At 37.8% G+C, this 20,986-nt stretch overlaps 1 protein-coding gene across 1 annotated transcript in view; it reads left to right on the top strand.

Annotated features, from left to right (window-relative positions):
• The window catches only part of LOC124777987 (Down syndrome cell adhesion molecule-like protein Dscam2), a 481,000-nt gene that overhangs the window by 344,419 nt on the left and 115,595 nt on the right, over nt 1–20,986 (top strand). Inside the window, exon 19 of the mRNA XM_047253558.1 lies at nt 4,530–4,691. Within this exon, the coding sequence (XP_047109514.1) occupies nt 4,530–4,691 (162 nt within the window). The remainder of the gene's footprint in view (nt 1–4,529; nt 4,692–20,986) is intronic.

Here is a 20,986-nt window from a genome sequence, read left to right as displayed (position 1 = left end):
TGCAGCTCTGTTTTTGAGAGTCATTTACTCTATAGAGACCAATTTAAAATATTATAAATGCTAGGAATTGGATGAATATTGCTTTGTTTTACCCAAATTCCTCAGCCAGTTTTTTTTAGGCAAGTAGCCTCTACCCAGAAGCATTCAGACACAAACTACGTGGTATCTTATGAGGATTAATACAAAATTTCACCCACTTGTTAGCAGCTACTTTTCCTGAACAATACATCTTGGCCTTCACAGACTGAAACAGCATACCACACACTAACCTGACAAGAGAGATTCAGAACTTTAAAAATGGGAAGACACCAGATTTTGATGAATATGGCTCTGAGCACTATGGGACTTAACATCTGAGGTCATCAGTCCTTTGATGAAAATTGTGTAAATATGATAAAGACAGCCAGGATGCTAGGCTTGCATTGGTTGTTCAGAGTACTGACGGTCATCTAAAATGTGAACAAAAGACTGAACAAAAGTAGCCATTATATACTACCCAAAAGATGAAATGAGAAAATTTGATTGGCTTCACTCTGTTGTCACTTGCCTTGAAGCCATTAGAATAATAATAATAATAATAATGAAGCAGGTTAAGGAAGTAGTGGGAAAAAGTCATATCCAAAAACAATATAATAGGACAGGAAATACTCACAAGAACATAAAAGGCCTCACAATTCTATGTCCAGATGGAAATTTACTGTGAAATAATAAAATACAAAGCAAAAAGTTCTTTATTGCCATTACTGTTTCTAATAGTCATGAACTACATCATGGCGACAAACAGACCTGATCTTTTTGAGGAAGTTAATCTAGAAGAAGGTATTAGCAACCACAGTGTCATTGTGGCTTCTATGTCAGTGGAAGTTGCAAAACAACTAAAGAAACAGCCTAGAGTTGTCTTGTTTGGGAAAGCAAATAGAAGTGTCATTAATGAATATCTTCATAGTCAGCTCCAAGCACTCACCGCAGGACACAAAGATATTGAGCATCTTTGGTCGGAATTGAAAGGTATTGTCCACCAAGTGCTAGAGAAATATGTGCCTAGCAAAAATATAGGGGAGAGAAAGGATCCACCGTAGTTCAACAAACATATTAGGAAGTTGCTGAGAAAGCAGAGAATTTTGCACAGTCGTTTTAAATGTAGTCTTTGCCCCACTGACAAACAGAAATTATGTGGAATGAAAGCAGCTGTCAAAAGGTCAATGAGAGATTCTTTTAATGAATTTGAAAGCAATATTTTTTCCGCAGATTCTAAAAATAACCCCAAAAAATTTTGGTCATATGTAAAATCTGTGAGTGCTACAGATAATTCAGTACCTTCTCTTGCTGACAGTGTGGGCAATGTAACAGATGATGATAAACAGGCCAAAATTCTAAACCTAGCTTTCAAGAATTCATTTATGGTAGAAGACTGCAGCACCATTCCCCCTTTCAATTATCGAACAAATGCAAGGATGGCTGACATAGTGTTTAGTGTATCTGGGATTGTAAAACAGTTAAGATCCTTAGACACCAGGAAGGCATCTGGCCCAAACAGTATCCCCGTAAGATTATATGTTGCCTATGCTACAAGTATAGCGCCATTCTTATCCATCATCTATCAGAGTTCAATGAAACAGCAGAAAGTTCCACAGGACTGGAAGAAGGCCCAGGTCGTAGCAATCTGTGAAAAGGGTAAAAAATTGGATGCACATAATTACCAGCTAATTTCACTGACACCAGTTTGTTGTAGAATCAAGCAACATATTTTGTGTTCAGACATAATGACCTTTCCTAGACTCTGAGAAGCTCATCTGCAGAAACCAGCGCGGTTTTAGGAAACAGCGGTCATGTGAGACACAGCTCCCTCTTTGTGCATGATATACAACATGCTCTAGATACCAGCTCCCAGGTTGATGCAATATTCCTCGACTTTCGAAAGGTGTTCAACTCAGATCCACACTGTCCCTTGCTCCAAAAAGTCTGTGCTTATGGTCTATCCAATGAGATATGTGGTTGGATAGAAAGTTTTCTAACAGACGGAGAGCAGTATGTAGTCCTGAAAGGGGGAGACTTCAACAGGAACAAGTGTAACATCAGGTGTGGCCCAGGGCAGCATAATAGGTCCACTGCTTTTATGATTTACATAAATGATCGGTTGATGGTATTGACAGCTGCATTAGTCTGTTTGCCAATGATGCTGTAGTCTACAGGAAAGTAGTATCACACAAAAGTTGTGAACAAATCAGTGAGGATTCACAAAAAAATAAATCTATAAAGTTATCTGGCAGGTATCTCTCAATATTAGTAAGTGTAACCTATTGTATGTAACAAAGCAAAAATCCCCACTAACGTAAGAGTACAAAATAAATGCCCAGTCTTTGGAAGTGGTAACATCCGTCAAGTATCTGGGTGTGACTATTCAAAATGATCTCAAATGGACAGATCAGATAACACAAGTAACGGGTAAGACGAACTCTAGTTTGCAGTTTATTGGTAGAATCCTGAAGTGATGCAGTCCTTCAACAAAGGAAATTGCTTACAATACTTTAGTCTGTACAGTCTTAGAGTATTGTTTGTCTGTATGGGACCCTTACCAGTCAGGTCTGATTCAAGAGATTGAGAAGGTCCAAAGAAGAGTGGCTAGATTCATGACTGGTACATTTAGCCATCACGAGAGTGTTACAAATCTCGTAGAAAGTTTGTAGTGGGACACACTTGCAGATAGACAAAGTGCAAAACGGAAGGGGCTGCTCACTAAATTCGAAAATCCAATCTTCCCTGAAGATGTAGAGCATATATTGTCACCATCAACTTTCTTGTCATGCAGTGATCACCATTCAAAGATAAGGGAAATTAGAACTTGTACTGAGGCGTTCAGACAGTCTTTTTTCCCTCGCACGATCCGCAAGTGGAACAGAGGGGGAGAAATATGACTTTGATGTGAATAGTGCCCTCCCCCACACACCACTTGGTGACTAGTGGAGTATATATGTAGATATGTAGATTAAACCCGTTAAATAAAATTTTAATGAACATAATGACGTGTTATCTGCAGACAGTGTTGTAATGTGGGAAAATCTGTAGCAGAAAAGCAAAAAAGATTCGATTCTATACTATAATTTTCTTCCATAAATTGACACCTCATTCCATTTCTAGAATTACCAAAGCCTATTCATACTATATGAATAATTAACACAATAAAATAAACCCCAGGCTTAAAATACAAGATTAGTGTTAAATTACTTACTTTCAGTAGATTTTCTACTAATTAAGATGCTTATATACAAATGTTTTAAGCATTTACAGAATTTAACAGTTTCTCTTTGCAGATCATATTGTCAGTTTAATTTCAGTGCCAGGAATCTCCTGGTATTATGAAGCTTATAATTCTACTGATGTATTTTGTCATTGATCCCACCTTCACGAAGATAGATTTTCAAGATATAATCTCCAGATCATAATACATAAATGAAATGATTAAACTGAATCAAATAATCTCCACAAGCAATGCACTAATAATATTGTGTTGGTCTTATGGTATGTTAACAGAAGGGTCACTCCAAAAGAAGAGTACTACATTTTTTTTTTCAAAAACCCAACATTTGTTCTACAACTTTACTATTCATGGAGGTCATAGAAATATTGTTCCCACTAGTATTTAACTCCAAATCAACCTGTTTCCACAAGTCACACTGTCAAGCACACCATCAAGATGGCTGCTGCACTTGAATGTTTGAGGCAACATACTGTTATAGAGTTCCTGTGTTGTGAGAACAAGACAGTGACAGACATTCAGAAGGTACCGAAGAAGTTGTATGGGATGATACTGTTGATCAGTGTGTCGTTAGTTGTTAGAAAAGCAAGTTTTCTGCTGACAGCAGGCACCCCAGTACTTGGGATCTCATGTGTAGCAGCAGACCAAACACTGTATAAGCTCCTGGTAATGTGTAGCTTATTTACAATCTGATTTTGGCATATGAACCTGTGACAGTAAATGAACTGTCAATATGAGTGAAAGTAGGAGAAGTGAGTGTGTGCAGAATATTGAGACAGTTGAAGTTGGAAAACGTTTGTACCAGATAGGTTACTGAGAATGTTAAAGGATTAGAAAGTTTTGGTGGATAACATTGAAGCACCATATCTACAATTCTCACTTGGTTCCATGTGACTTCCACCTCTTTGGTGAGGGAATCCCTTTGTAGAACGATATTTGAAGCTGATGACTGCCTTGTGAAAGATGCTAAACAGTGTCTCAAACATGCCTGCCTTGAAATCCACCATGTAAGTATACTGGTCTTGTTCCACAGTGGTGTAAGGCAATTGAAAGGGGCAGAGATTATGTGAAAGAATGACATTTTGTCTCCCAAAATGTATTAATGTGTGTAAAAATATCAAAGGTGTGGAAAATAAATTGGGTGTAAGGAATGTGAATTTCTCTTGGAGTGACTCTCACGTGTTTGTAGAGTTACAGTGCCTTAAACATTATAGAATTTGAATAAAGTTTCTTTATAAAAGATAACATTTTTATAGTGTTTTCTTGGTTTCAGATGTACATTTGTCCAGGAGTGAAGTGAAAAGAACACCTAGCCTAGAAACTTACCTTCATGGTCTGCTGAAATACACCAATTATTCTGTTAGATTATCAGCTTACACAGATGTTGGCGAAGGAGCCTCAAGCAACTCCATTTTTTGCAATACTGAACAAGATGGTAAACTGCCAGTGTATACCATTTTCATTATCTTATGTTAAAACTACATCTACGTCGACTTGGTTACTCTGCAATTCATACTTAAGTGTCTGACAGAGGGCTAATTGAACCACTTTCAGACATTTTCTTATACTTTCAAACATGAATAACAGAGGGGGAAAATGAAGAGTGAAATCTTTCACTGTGTGCTCCTTTTTCTTTTATTTTAGCATGATGAGGTCATTTCTGCCTGTATGGATGGGAGTTAACAAAATATTGGCATTCAGTTTGTGATTATGGTTTCATTAAAAGATTTAATGTTGCTCCACTTTCTCTTATTTTAGCAGGAGGTCATTTCTGCCTGTGTGGGTGGGAGTCAACAAAATATTGGCATTCAGTTTGTGATTATGATTTCATTAAAAGATTTAATGATTTCCATCCCAACTTGCACATCATATCCATGACACTGTCTCCTATTTTGTGGCAACACAAAACGAGCTGTCTTGTTTAGAAAAGGATTGCCAAGTGCTGTGTAGGCATCTCTTTCATAGATTAATGCATTCTATAAGTATACTCCCAATAAATGTAGTCCTTGGTTCACAAAATATTTTTTATGTGATGGTTCCAGTTTAAGTTGTTCTGATGACTTCACTAGACAGTAAACAACAGCACGTCCACTAACATTCAAAGAAGGCCACTCAGATTGTCTCCTAAACTGTTTATATTGATAAAGAATAGAAAAGGACTATAACATTTTGCTGGGGAACCCCAGAAGTCAATTCAGTTTCATTAGATGACTTCCCATCAATTAGTGCAAACTCAAACTGTGACTTTTCTGGCTGGAAATCATGAATCTAGTTGCACAACTTAGGTGATACTTCATAGGCATACAGTTTGATTGGAAGCCACTTGTGAGGAACAATATCCAAAGGTGTCTGGAAATGTAGAATAATGGAATCAACTTCAGATTTCTATTGATAGCACTCAGAGAATAAAGAGCCAATTGTGTTTCACACGAACATTACTTTCTTAACCTGTGCTCGTTACATGTAAGTGTCAATGATATGGATCTGTAATTCAGTGGATTACTTCTGTTTTCCCTCTTGTGTGATTGTGTGACCTCTGCAACTTTTCTACCTTTGAGTATGGATGTTTTGTTGAGGTGGCAGTTGTATATGACTGCTAAAAACTGTCAATGACATGGGTTTATAATTCAGGGGATTATTTCTGTTTCCCTTCTTGTATTTTTGTGTGACCTGTGCAACTTTTCCATCCTTAGGGATGGATGTTTTGTTGAGGTGACAGTTGTATATGACTGCTAAAAATGGAGAAATTTCATCAACATACTTTGAAAGGACTCTAATTGGTATACAATATGCCAAAGACTTTGCCTGGAAATTTTCTCCGCTCAGGGACTGGGTGTTGTGGTGTCCTAATCATCATCATTTCATCCCCATCGACACGCAGGTCACCGAAGTGGCGTCAAATCAAAAGACCTGCACCAGGCGTACGGTCTACCCGACGGGAGGCCCTAGCCACACGACATTTCCATTTTTATGTGAGTTAACTTGCATCAGTAAACTGAGTATATCAATTTTCAAATTACTCATGTTGGTAGTTTTCCTTGATTTGAAATCTGGAATATTTACTGCATCTCCTTTATGATAGGATTCTGGCAAACCATGTTTAGTAACTCCACGTTAGTGGTCCTGTTGGTGGAACATTTACTATTGGTGCCATACAGTGAAGGTATTGATTGTGTCTTGCCATTGGTATACTTCACATACAGTCAGAATTGCTCTGGACTGTCTGCCAGATTTTGAGACAGAGTTTTGCTGTGATAGTTATTAAAAACTTCTCATATTGAAGTCAGTGCTAAGTTTTAAGCATTTGTAATCTATCCCTGATTTTGAAAATGTTGCGCTCTTTTAAATCTGCCATTTTTCATTGCTTCTGCAACTGTCTTCTGGTATTTTAAGATTTCCAACCTGATTTTGGGTGGATCTTAAGACTCATGGAAGTCCATCTTCACAAATGTTCTTTGGCTGTGGGTTGAGAAGACACTTACCATACAGGATGAGAAGGAAAGAATGATTTCCTTCTCATCCCGTATGGTAAGTCTCCCCTGACCTGCAGTTTTGGGTGACTTTCCTGAAATCTACCCCTTTTCTTAGACCTCTCGAGTCCTTTTCATTCACCCTTGTTCCTTCCTCTTCAACCATTTTGCCTGAAAAAGGAGCCACTTGCTCTGAAAGCTTGCCAGTTTCGACCGTCTTTCTCATGTGTGTGTTCTGCCACCGCGTGGTGAGTAGATTTTTTTATCTATCCAATTAAATTATTATGTAACTGATATATCTGTGTGAAGGTGCCAGCTATAAGAAAGCATTGTAATCAAGTGGTTAGCATTCATGCTAGGCAAAAGGGTCATGGATGAGATGATGGTTCGAATTCCACTAACACTTATTTTGAATCCACATTTTTTTCATCACTGCTCACATTATTTAATTTATGTGACATTTGAGAAGTAACATAATGACAAAAAACATTTGCTTTTTCATGAAGTTGTAATGAATTTCCTATGTTATTTGAATATTTACTATTTGTAATTAAATTTTCAAGTATGAGGGACAGACTTACGAAGTCCAAGTCATATCTGGATAAATAACAACATGAATTATGTAATTCACAATCAATAATATAGTAAGTCACAATGTGCCAGACCACAACTGTGAATTATTATTCACAGTAACTCATCAGGTGTGCTCTCGGCATCATAAATAATATGACTTGTAATGAAAAACAGAAGTAGATAAATTATTAAGTCTGACCAGGAGTTGAACCATCACTTCTTATATGTTCATTCTATGAAGCTCGTACACTAATCACTTGACCACTGCAACGTCTGGCAACCACGCACATATGAGGGGGGACCCAAAAGTAACCAGAATTCCTTTCTAGAAAGCATATACTTTATTGTTTTAAAATACAACCTTAATCTCCTTCAAAGTACTCTCCATTAGCACACTTGTCCAAATGTTCATTCCAGTGTTTGAAGCACCTTTTAAATTCATCCTCCTTGATACCTGCTAGCACTTTAATGACACTGTGTTTTACGACTCATCACCTGTAATAATTTTGTTGAAAAAATGTGGATCATCTTTGAACGTGTCCTTCATTTCGAGACAGGCTTGAACACGACGATCCCTTTGATCTCTGGTAAGAAGCTTCGGCACGAATTTTGCTGCCACTCTTCGCATCCCCAAATTGATGGTCAAGATGCACTGAATTGAGCTCCAGGACAACCTGGACAAGTTCTCGAGTTGGCTGATTGTCCTGCGTCGATCTTTACTGATGAGATCATGGATTTTGTCAATGTTGTCTTTGCTTCGAGCAGTTGAAGGTCGATTGGAACAGGGCTGATTTCAACCACCATTTCTCCCTTTTTAAGCCAAGAAAACCATTCGTACACTTGCATTTTACTAAGAGCATGGTCTTTGTAGGCTGTCTGAATCATCGCAACAGTTTCTGCTGCGTTCTTGCCAAGCAAGAAACAAAACTTCACTGCTGCCTGTTGTTCGTAAGAACTAGCCATTTCCTCGTGTCATGTCTGCACTGTACACACATTCAAAGAACTGCCAAAGAAACCACACTTCTCACTGTTGGGTGGCACTGCATGGCAGAATGACTCAGCAGAGCTCTTACTACAACCCTCTGGTGGCGCAACCTGCTACTACAAGTACACGATGTGCAGCATTACGATTCCAGTTACTTTTGGATCCCCCCTCATATATGTAAGCCACATAATAGACATGAAAACTTCTCTTGCGATTTTCTCAGAATTGCCAGAACAGTGCACCTTACTACTAGCACAGTATGTAGTTTTAATGACCTTCTGAAGGTGTCCAAAGTTTGAAGCACATCTGTGATCCCAATATCATAGCCTCCCCTTGTTAGTATCACAATACAGTCAAGCTTACTTTTCTTTTTGTTCATTTGCATTATTAACTTTAACTCTACAATGATAAGCTTGTAGTTAGTACTTTTGACAGTTAATATATCATAGATCAGCAGATCACATTACCTATGAGTGGTGTAAAAGATTTTACAGGTAGCCACACAAATAATTGACACCTCAACAGCTGAAACACAACTGCATGACACTAGGGCACTGCTGACTCATATGGAATATTACACAATGGCTACCAACTGCAGACAGACTCAATTTCATATTAAATGATGGAATTCCAGAATGGAATACTGTACTTATCCAATTATAAAATGAGGTTTATTTCCCAAATTCATCATTCAGAAAATATGGTGTCATCTTATATTCACAGATTAAACTGTTGTTATTGAGGTCAACATTTTTACATTGTTTAATAGATTAATATAGAACTCATCTTGCATATATAGATGAAGCTTTGGCTGTTGAGGTTTCATACAAATTTATTTTGAACAATCATAAAGGATAGGACAATACTTGTGTTTGAATACACTCAAAATCTCCCTACACATCCCTACCACAGTATTGATCTTGCTCAAAAAATTACCTGACACTGACTCACAGTGCTAGTGAAAGTGATGCGCAAGAGACTATGAACTAGTCACTACAACAGTCTAATGTCCTGCTTAAAAATTGACAATTTTTTTGAGACAGAGGATGAAATAACATTAAATTAAACTTTTGTTGTATTTAAACAGAACATTTGTGCTGCTTTTTAAGCAAAGGTGAAAATCTTGTCCTTCAAAAACCATTACTTGGTTTTGAACCCAAGTCAGTTGTAAATGAGAAATTCAAACACTGTAGACGTATTAGAATACCATTGAAAATGTTACCAACTTTTTAATCAGGTTTAGAACACAATGATGATATTCAGATGAAATGAGAAGGAAAATTAACCCAGAATGACATGTTAAACAAACAAAATAAATCACATTAAGCAGACTGTAATCATTATCGAGAGACTAAATTACAGAAAAAAGAACCATTGAGGGTATAGTACAAACAGACATCACTAGATCGCAGGACGAGCAGAAGCTCAGGAATTGGACTGACAGTGATTGTGATCTCTTATTTATGTATTAGTTGCTATTGTTCTTATGACCTGCACCCTAAAAGATATTGCTAACCATGTTTCACTGTTGTTCAAGCACAGCATTATGGAAAGTTTGATGGGGAACAGTACCCAGTTTGTCTGAGAACTATGATGGGGAGGGGAGTGTTGAGCAGGCAGAAATTTTGTCATCCTGCCAACCATGGGAATATATTCTGCATACTTTGGCTTTATATGAACATCTACCATGTTTAAACTGTAGTTTTCCTGATTCCTTTTGCGTTGGAATCAAACTGATTTGAAAATTGGATGAATACTCAACAGTAACATACATTTTTGCAGGATACACTAAAAGTCTAGATGGGAGCCAGTGACATACTTACATGTTTCATGCAGCAATGTTATCAATGCTCACCATGAGGTCTGATGAGAATGACTTGGGGTGTGTCAGATGCTGGCTCTACACAGTCAATGAAAGAGTGGCAGGCAGACAATATATTTGTCATAAAATACTCAATATAGAACTGAAATCTGTCATGTGTTCACAAAAAAAGCTGCTGTGTTCTCGGGTTCCACAGTAACCACAAACTCAGAAATTGCAACAGATTTGGTTTAAACAGCCAAATATTTGTGACACAAGAGATATAAGATTCACAACCATCATGTTTGGATGACAACAATGATGATTAAAAATAGTGATACCACACATGACAGGATAAATGAACAAAAAAGGAAGTGAAGATAAAAATCAGTGTAAATTACTTCTTTGTTTATTTTATTTCTTCTTGTATTATCAAAATACAGATAATCAATAAATGGCATAAATTTAGAATAGTTGTAAGGTTAACCCCTTATGTGAATAAAAATTTTGATTACTCATAATATGTTGAAAAATAAATTTTTCTCAGGAGAGGGGGAGAGGTCATCTTATGTGTGGGTAAATATGGTAAGAACAGTATGGAAAGGCTATATTGCTGCTCTCCACATAGCTCACCAGATAGACACAGTGAAAAAGAATGCTACAGATGTTCAGCTTTCAGACTACATCCTTCATCAGAAGTAGAAAGCACACACAAACACACACACACACACACACACACACACACACACACACACAAACATGACCAATTTCATCTTTCAGGTTATAACCCTTGAGTCTGCAACTCAGTGTCTTGTCTATGGGGTGAGCAGCTATCTACCCTTTCAATAACACATTATTAACACTAGGTGAATGCTCAACCACAACAAACTGCTACTTTGTGTACAACATCTAAATAAAAATGCATATAGGTCAGATATTACAAAATATTGAAATTTAAAGCTATTATAATTTGTATATTAACAGAAAAGAGAGAAAAAAAGACATTCAAAACCATTGCTTAGTTTATCTATGGTATAGATGTCCTTCATTTGGCATGAATAAGGTTGTGTGTCATAAGTTTTGGCAAGCACTTGGCTCTAAAAAAACATGCCAAGAATTTTTCAAGAAAATAAAATTTCCTGTTTTAAATCTTTCACAAGCTACCACTGTATGCCAGAAAAGTTATACCATATGTTTTTGAAGGCAGGAACATTGTAGCTACAAAACTATAACAATGGAATTTTGACAAGATATTATTTTAAGATTAGAATGTTTTGATTACTAATAATTTTGTGAATGTTAAGTATTGAGAAACAGTAAAATGTTTCTTGAAAGAGGAGAATGAAGACTTTCAGGTAACTTATGTGAATTTTGAGACACGATTATTAGCAGGTTTGAATTTCGAATATCACGTAGTTTTAGTGAATCGTAAGTTTAAAATATTTCTTTAAATGAAATTTTTCCTCAAAAACTAATGACACCATTTTCATCAGTAGTCTGAGAACTACACATTGACTAACAAAATTTAGTGGAATACTTCCCCGACAAGAATTTCACAATATCACGTACTTGTGGTTTATGCATTACAAATACAATATAATCAGTAAGTGGAGCCATTCCACCTTGTTATGTTTCAACCTGTTTTGTGCACCATGCGAGGTCTGTTCCAGCTCTTATTAATTTAATTTATGTAAAACTCACAGTTGCTATCAACACTATCTCTTCAAGTTTGAACAATGTCTGGGTGACACTTTCACAGTTAGTATAGAAGGAATCGAGAATGTCTCGTAAGAACATGCCAAGTGCATTGTTACCTACTTCCTAAAAAAAATATATTTTGCATTTATTGGTGGTGGATTTGGATGTTATGGTACTCAATGTTACCACTACAACCTTATGGTCACTAACTTCTGTAACTAGCATGAAGCTCTCTATTTGATCAGAATTATTGGTCACTAATATTTCTAGTACATCACTGCGACCAGTTACACTTTGTATGGACTCAAAGAAAGCATTTAACACAGTTCTGGATGAAGTTTATGCCTACAGTCGATTTTAAACATTTATTTTTTCCATCATATCAAGGGAAGATTAAGGTCACCACCAACTATAATTGTATGAATTGATGAGATGACGTATTAGAAATGAGACTCAAATTTTCCATGAACCTTTCAGCAACCATATTATCTGAATCTGGTGTTGGTAAAAGGAATTGATTATTAATTTATTTCGATTTTTTAAGCTAACTTTTATCTATATGACCACCCAGCAATCTTATAGGTTGCTTTATTTTTGCAGCAAGATATCTGCTTCTGATAGCAACATATAGGCCACCAGTAATTTAATTTGTTTTATTCTTTCTGTACACTATTAAGTCCATGGTAAAAACTTCAGCTGAACTTACCTCTGGCTTTAGTCACCTTTCAGTGCCTACAAAAATTTTTGCTTCAGTCCTTTCTCTAAGCTCTTGCTGCTCTGGTTCCTTCCCAACACAGCTACAGTATTCCATATGTATTACTAAATTGAAGTCCCCTCACTGTGTTTTTCTGTCTGTATGTAAAAACTAATCAAAGGACTTACTGTAGGGATTTTAATACGGTTTTCACTAATTGACAGACCTAGTCACAAGGAAGGTCTGTGTATACAGTTTGCAAATATTTTGTGGAAATTGGCTGAACTAGTGGATTAAAGGGTCCCACCATATTTTTCTGTCTATTTAAAGGCTAGCCTCAGGAACTACTTTAGGGAATTTGATATGGTTTTCACCAATAGATAGACTGATTCACAAGAGGTGTTTATGTTTATACTCTATTACCGCTATACCAGAGAAAGTAGAATAGCATTAGATACTTACTGCTACGTGTTCAGCTGGGGTGGGTCTCTAGTTTACAGCTATAATGCCAGTTATTTCTAGGTAAAAAAAAACCCTTAATAAAGGAATTATCCAAATGGGATGCAGATCAGTAGATGTGATGCACATGTACAGACAAACAAATCATTACAGTTTCAAAAAAAAATTGATGATTTATTCAAGAGAATGAGCTTCACAAATTGAGCAAATCAATAACCTGTTAATCTGCCTCCAGCCCTTATGCAAGTGGTTGTATAGCTTGACATTGATAGAGTTGTTGGATGTGCTCCCAAGGGATATTGTGCCAAATTCTGTCCAACTGACTTGCTAGATTCTCAAAATACCAACCTGATAGGGAGGCCCCTGCCCATAATGTTCTTAAAATTCTTAACTGAGGAGAGAGCTGGTCACCTTCCCAGACAAGGTAGGGTTTGGCAAGTGTGAAGACCACTAGAAACTGCCATGTGTGGGCAGGCATTATCTTACTAAAATCTAAGCACAGGATGACTTGTCATGAAGGGAAACAAAATGGACACAAAATATCATCAATGTACTGCTGTGCTGTAAGAATGCTGTGGATGACAACTAAAGGGGTCCTGCTATGAAAAGAAATAGCACTCCAGACTATCGCTCCCAGCTGCCGGGCTGTATGGTGGGTGACAAGACATGTTGGTATCCCACTGCTGCCCAAGGTGTCTCCAGACACATCTTACTTGTCATCAGGACTCAAAGTGTAACTGGTTAGCACACTGGACTCGCATTCGGGAGGACGACGGTTCGATCCCGTCTCCAGCCATCCTGATTTAGGTTTTCCGTGATTTCCCTAAATCATTTCAGGTAAATGCCGGGATGGTTCCTTTGAAAGGGCACGGCCGATTTCCTTCCCAATCCTTCCCTAACCCGAGCTTGCGCTCCGTCTCTAATGACCTCGTTGTCGACAGGACGTTAAACACTGACCACCACCACCACCACCACCATCAAAGTGTAACCTATCACTGAAGACAACTGTACTCAGCCAATGAGATTCCAGGCCAAAGGCATATCTGGAATTGTCTTGGACAATGTGGGATACCAAACTAACTCAGCCCAACAACCATTAGTGATGGTCTGGGCAGACATTTCTTTTCATAGCAGGATCCCTACGATTGTCATATGTGGCACCTCTGCAGCATAGCAATATGTCATTGATATTCTATGCCTCATTTTGTTGCCTTTCATGGCAAGCCATCCTGAGCTTACATTTCAGCAAGATAATGCCCACCTGCACATGACAAGACTTTCTGTTGCTTATCTTTGTGCTTGCCCAGTGCTACCTTGCCTGGCAAGGTTGCCAGATCTCTCCCAGTTGAGAATGTTTGGTGCATTATGGGCAAGACCTTCCAACAATTTTGGGATTTTGATGATCTGATTCACAAACTGGACAGAATTTAGAATGATATTCCTCAAGAGGACATCCAACAACTGTATCAGACAATGCCAGGCTAAATAAATGCTTGCATAAGGGCTAGAGATGGTCCAGTGCGTTACCAACTTGCTCAATTTGTGAAACTCGTTCTCCTGAATAAGTCATCCATTCGTTTCTGAAACTGTAAATATTTGTTTACCAACTCTGGCTCCATATGAAACTGTTATGTACAGTGACTATATATTATTATAAGGAAGGAAAGAAATACAGCAATCAATCACATTCCCATTGGTTTTATTATTATTCTTGCATATCCAGAACTCAACTATAAATAGCCATCTTCAGTGGATATTTATATCTGAAATTTGTATATCCAAGAGTAATAAAAATACCAATGGGATTGCGACTGAGTGCTGTACGCCTATGCTTCTTTATAAATATTTGTTTGTCTGTACACACATCACATCTACCAATTTCTGTCCCATTCACATAATTCCTTAGTAGTGCACTGTTTTCTGCCTGCTGTGTGATCTCTACAGTCTCCAATTACCTATTCCTTGTAATTTAGAAGAGCACAGTAGAGTTAATTGCACACTGTGTGCTGGACAAGATATGATGAATCAGATTGTCTCAATCATGCCATGTAGCTGCAAAAAAGAAAAAAAAGTATGTAGCCATGAATGCCCTATAAGAAGATTGCAAGGTGACTGGGATGATTGTATTAAGTCTCTCCAAAGACTATTGCATGGCTAAGTTCCGTGGACAAAGAGCTCTGATGCAACTATCTGTTTATGTTTCTAAACATCCACTCACTGTAACGTAATGCTAGTTTGTTAACATTTTAGTGTGTTTGTTTTATATCCTATTTTTGTGTTTTACATTTGCCACATGTTTCTGTAGTTTTACCATTCACTAAATAAGTAAAATTATTCTCAGACAAACTGTAACTTTTTATGTTTCTTTCAATTCTTACTATCATATAATTTAACTGTTGTTGTTGCCTTCAGTCCTGAGACTGGTTTGATGCAGCTCTCCATGCTACTCTATCCTGTGCAAGCTTCTTCATCTCCCAGTACTTACTGCAACCTACATCCTTCTGAATCTGCTTAGTGTATTCATCTCTTGGTCTCCCTCTACGATTTTTACCCTCCATGCTGCCCTCCAATGCTAAATTTGTGATCCCTTGATGCCTCAGAACATGTCCCACCAACCGGTCCCTTCTTCTTGTCAAGTTGTGCCACAAACTCCTCTTCTCCCCAATTCTATTCAATACCTCCTCATTAGTTATGTGATCTACCCATCTAATCTTCAGCATTCTTCTGTAGCACCACATTTTGAAAGCTTCTATTCTCTTCTTGTCTGAACTATTTATCGTCCATGTTTCACTTCCATACATGGCTACACATCATACAAATACTTTCAGAAACGACTTCCTGACACTTAAATCTATACTCGATGTTAACAAATTTCTCTTCTTCAGAAACGTTTTCCTTACCATTGCCAGTCTACATTTTATATCTTCTCTACTTCGACCATCATCAGTTATTTTGCTCCCCAAATAGCAAGACTCCTTTACTACTTTAAGTGTCTCATTTCCTAATCTAATTCCCTCAGCATCACCCGACTTAATTTGACTACATTCCATTATCCTCGTTTTGCTTTTGTTGATGTTCATCTTATATCCTCCTTTCAAGACACTGTCCATTCCGTTCAACTGCTCTTCCAAGTCCTTTGCTGTGTCTGACAGACTTACAATGTCATCGGCGAACCTTAACGTTTTTATTTCTTCTCCATGGACTTTAATACCTACTCCGAATTTTTCTTTTGTTTCCTTTACTGCTTGCTCAATATACAGATTGAATAACATCTGGGACAGGCTACAACCCTGTCTCACTCCCTTCCCAACCACTGGTTCCCTTTCATGCCCCTCGACTCTTATAACTGTCATCTGGTTTCTGTACAAATTGAAAATAGCCTTTCGCTCCCTGTATTTTACCCCTGCCACCTTTAGAATTTGAAAGAGAGTATTCCAGTCAACATTGTCAAAAGCTTTCTCTAAGTCTAGAAATGCTAGAAATGTAGCTTTGCCTTTCCTTAATCTATTTTCTAAGATAAGTCGTAGAGTCAGTATTGCCTCACGTGTTCCAACATTTCTGCGGAATCTGAACTGACCTTTGCCGAGGTCGGCTTCTACCAGTTTTTCCATTCGTCTGTAAAGAATTTGTGTTAGTATTTTGCAGCTGTGACTTATTAAACTGATAGTTTGGTAATTTTCACATCTGTCAACACCTGCTTTCTTTGGCATTGGAATTATTATATTCTTCTTGAAGTCTGAGGGTATTTCGCCTGTCTCATACATCTTCCTCACCAGATGGTAGAGTTTTGTCAGGACTGGCTCTCCCAAGGCCTTCAGTAATTTAACTGATGGTGCTGAATACAAAAAATAGTACCTAGTTTCACTGCATGTTTATTGCGTCCTTCAGTGTTGCTCAACTTATGGTTGAGTCAGAAGATAGGGTTGACAATATTTTTGTAAACAGACTAATTTGTAAGAGCAGTTTGCAGCAAAAATATATCTGTGATAAAAAGATGTTTGTGTTCAGATGCAAATTATGTCTTTTGTTCAGCTATCTGAAAATTCAAGTGCATCATTTGTTTAGTCTGTGGATATGAATGACCAAATTGATGAATTATGATTGTTAGCTGTGTTATGTTTGTTAGCTGTATTGGGTTTATTTTATAATATTAAAGTAGAACTGATAGTTTGTACTTACCTTCATGAGGTGAAATATTGATACTGCCGGTAGACACAGAACACACACACTTTCCCAGTTTTTGGAAATAATAATTTCTTCCTTGGGAAGGAGAGATCAATAGTTTGGTGATAGCTAAAAAGTATTGGGTTTTCTCATAAGTTCATTTGTTTTGCTGATGCATTCCACCTGCAAACCATGCATCCACCAAGCCCGCTAGGGTAACACATACATAACTGTCCCAGTGACATAGTTATTGACAGCCTGAAACACCACTGAATATGTCAGTGTGTGTTTGTACCTGGCATTGGAGGGAACAGTGTGAATTTGTGTTTAAAAGCTGTGGAAAACAAGAGGGAATATTTCCAACATATTAGGCTGTTTCAATATTATAAGAGCAAAAACTGCCTCACAATGCCATCAGAAGATTTGTGCCATACACAGGAACATTGCAGTAATGGCTCAAGCATGTCAGAAATGGTTTAGTCAATTTCAAGCTGGGAATTTCATCCTAACAGATAGACCTAGATCTGGACAGCCAGTGGCTACAGATATGGAATGGCCTGTTGCCATGATAGTCAACAATCCACGAATGACAAAGTGGGTGTTGGCATTGGAGCTCAATGCCACTTGTGCTCCTGTAGCCATGAACTTGGAGAAGCTGGGTTACATAAATATTTGCAATGTATCAATTACTTCTGAATTGAGTGAAATAAAATTTGATTCAGGATGTGTCCATCTGTGACTCCTTACTGAGACACAATGAGACTGCTCCTTTTCTGGAATGGCTGGTAACTGGAGGTGAGAAACGGATCCAGGCACTATTATAGTGCCTGGAAAAGTATAAATGTATATCATGGTGCAAGAGAGGGCATCCACCACACTCAGTTTCCAAAGCAGGCCTGCCTATGAGAAAGGTTCTGCTATGCACCTGTTGGGATTGCGAAGGTGTCCTCTGCTATGAACTTCTTCCAAATGGACTATCACTTCCAAGACATACTGATCACAAGTTGATCACCTCAAGACAGCCATTGGTGAGAAAAAAACTGAATTTGGGACACAATGTTGCCTTTCACCATGAGTATGGTGACCCTTCAAAAGCTGTGTTCTTTTGTGAAGGATGTGTTACCCCAACTGCCATATTTGCCAGACATTGCCCCTTCCAACTTTCATCTATTCTGCTCACTGCAAAATTTCCTGAATGACAAATGCCTCACCTCCTTGGAGGACTGCAGACTGAACCTCGAAGAGTTTGTCAACCTGAACCCCCTCCACCATTTTGGAAGAATGGCATTTTTAAGCTTCCAGAGAAATGGCAATATATTGTTGACAATAATGGTGTATACTGCAGAAAATATATAGTTTGTTTACAAAACTGATCCACTTTATTTAGTTAGATTGTGCCCAACCTTGTGTGTGTAGTGTGTAAGCAGACAGGATGGCAACTACCCTCTTGTAGCTGTGCTGCAGTCATGTGTTCCCAGGTCTTCTTTGTGATTGCATGGTAACAAAAAGTGAATGAACTTTTGAGACAACCCAATATTTGTTCCACAGAAGCATGTAATTATGATAATATGTGATGTCGACTCTAGAACCTCCTGTAGACAGCTCTTTAATCAGTGGGTGAACTGACAACAGCCTCACAGTACAATTATTCCCTTATGAAGTTTGTTGTGAACAATACATCACAGTTTGAAAACAACAGTTACATTCGTAAGTGTAATTCATGCAAGGGAAATTATTTACAGTATCCATCTCTCAGCCTCAGTTTGGCACAAAAAGGAGTAAGGTATTCAGCCATAAAAATCTTTGACACCCACTCAGCGATGTAAAGAGTTTAATAGCTATTAAAATTAACTTCACACACACACACACACACACACACACACACACACACACACACACACACACGCACGGGGGTACATGAGCATCACATAGACAGTCCATGGAGATATATGCAATGTGATGTTGAAAAGTGACAACACAATACTGTCACATGAGAGGTAATACTGGAGAATTTGGGGCGTTTGTGACATAACATTGTACTTTAGAATTCTCTTAATCACTACCAGCTGTGACCTGAAGATATGCCCAATGGCTTTTGTAATGTTGCTGTTGAGTACTGCATATTCAATGATGTGCATCCAAACCAGACATTAGTCATTATTTTGAAGTGAGTTGCACTAAATAACACATCCGCATACAAAAAGATGAAATTTTACTGAGCTGATTATCATGATGGTGACTTTGTTGCCTTCGATAGAGGTATGATAATTTCTGCAACCCCTCTTGGAGTACAAAGAAAATTAACTGATGAAAGGATTGTGTAAATTGGGTATTTCTCAATAGACTGAACAAGGTAAAGTATTTGAACTTTTAAATGTTTGTATTCTGCTACATTTCACATATTGTGATGGTATAAACACAACCAATAATGCAACTGCTTTCTGTAGCCTTGCAAATGACTTCCACTTACAACTACTTCCCACCAAATCGATCCACAATGAAGGAGAACAAAAATAATATACAAAGCAAAGAGTTTACATCTCTATCAGAGACAACTTCTGGTACATATTTAGCAAAATCAATAGAAGTGAATTTACAAAATGTTATGTAAAACATTTAACATTGTTTTAAGTATGTGGAATATAAATATTTAAGCATAAAATAGCTGATTTATATGAACATGGATTTATATGAATTTAATTTATACGTAAACGAAGATACAGGTACTCACTGCTATCCTAGGATTCCCAGTGCTTCAATGGTTTGATTACATTACACTCTCCCCAACATGATGCCAGGAGGAATGCTGTTGTGACCCTCCAGAACATTGGAAGAATGGGTCATTTCCCTGGGTTGCCACTGTGCCCATTGACAATAGTCATGTGGGGTGGTGCACAACCACTATACATTTCTGAATACAATGTGATGTCATTCATGAAAAGTCAATGCTTCCTCGTCATGACAACACCTCAAAAGCAGCTACTTGTGTTGTGGTGTTAATGGCAGCCTAAGCATGAGATGATAATACCCTAGTCTGGTTGCTGCTAGTCTCTGACTAAAGGTGCAGGATGAAGGAATGTTGCAGGGAGTCCATTATTTGTTTTCAGATGGCAGTCTCAGGTGTGAATGGGTTGTGATGAGCTCAGGGCACAATACTGTGATTCTTCTTTGTGATAGGGAGACACAGTCCAACATTTGGCTGCTGTTACAGCTGAATGTCCCACAAATCTGAATACTAAACAATTTGACTAGCCAGCCAAATGGATACAAACAATGAGGCCCATTTCACACTCTGCCAGATGCTGATAAAGCTTTCTCGCATGAGTACGTGTCACCTCCATGTCTTTGACAGAGATCATTCAACATCTGGCACGGTTCATGATTTGTTACATACCCTAACAGTCCTGCTAACAACACTAAACATGAACATCACTAATGCACTCTGGAGGCCATTACATTTGTAACAGAGAATTGCAACTGCCATCATTTACATGTTTGCATATGGTGTCCATGTTTACAAAGTTACATTTACAGTTGACCTTATCTCCTACACACATCACTTTTTTTGCTGGGTAAAATATTCCAGAGGTTAAATAGTTTCCCCTTTGGATCTCTGGATGGGAACTACTCAGAAGGATGTTGTTATCAGGAGAAACAAAACTGATGTTCCATTGATAAGAGCATGGAATGTCAGATCCCTTAATCAGGCAGGTAGGTCAGAAAATTTAGAAAGGAAATTGAAATATTAACATCAGATGTAGTGGTGTTATACAGATCAGAACATGGAATGTCAGATTGGGCTGGTAGGTTAGAAAATGTAAAAAAGGAAATGGATAAGTTAACGTTAGATATAGTGGGAATTAGTGAAGTTCTGTGCTAGGAGGAT

Source organism: Schistocerca piceifrons, chromosome 1 (genome assembly GCF_021461385.2).
Source record: "Schistocerca piceifrons isolate TAMUIC-IGC-003096 chromosome 1, iqSchPice1.1, whole genome shotgun sequence".
In the NCBI taxonomy this organism is placed as follows: domain Eukaryota; kingdom Metazoa; phylum Arthropoda; class Insecta; order Orthoptera; family Acrididae; genus Schistocerca; species Schistocerca piceifrons.
The sequence above is the reverse complement of the archived record's forward strand: the minus strand, read 5'-3'. Positions and strand labels throughout refer to the sequence as shown.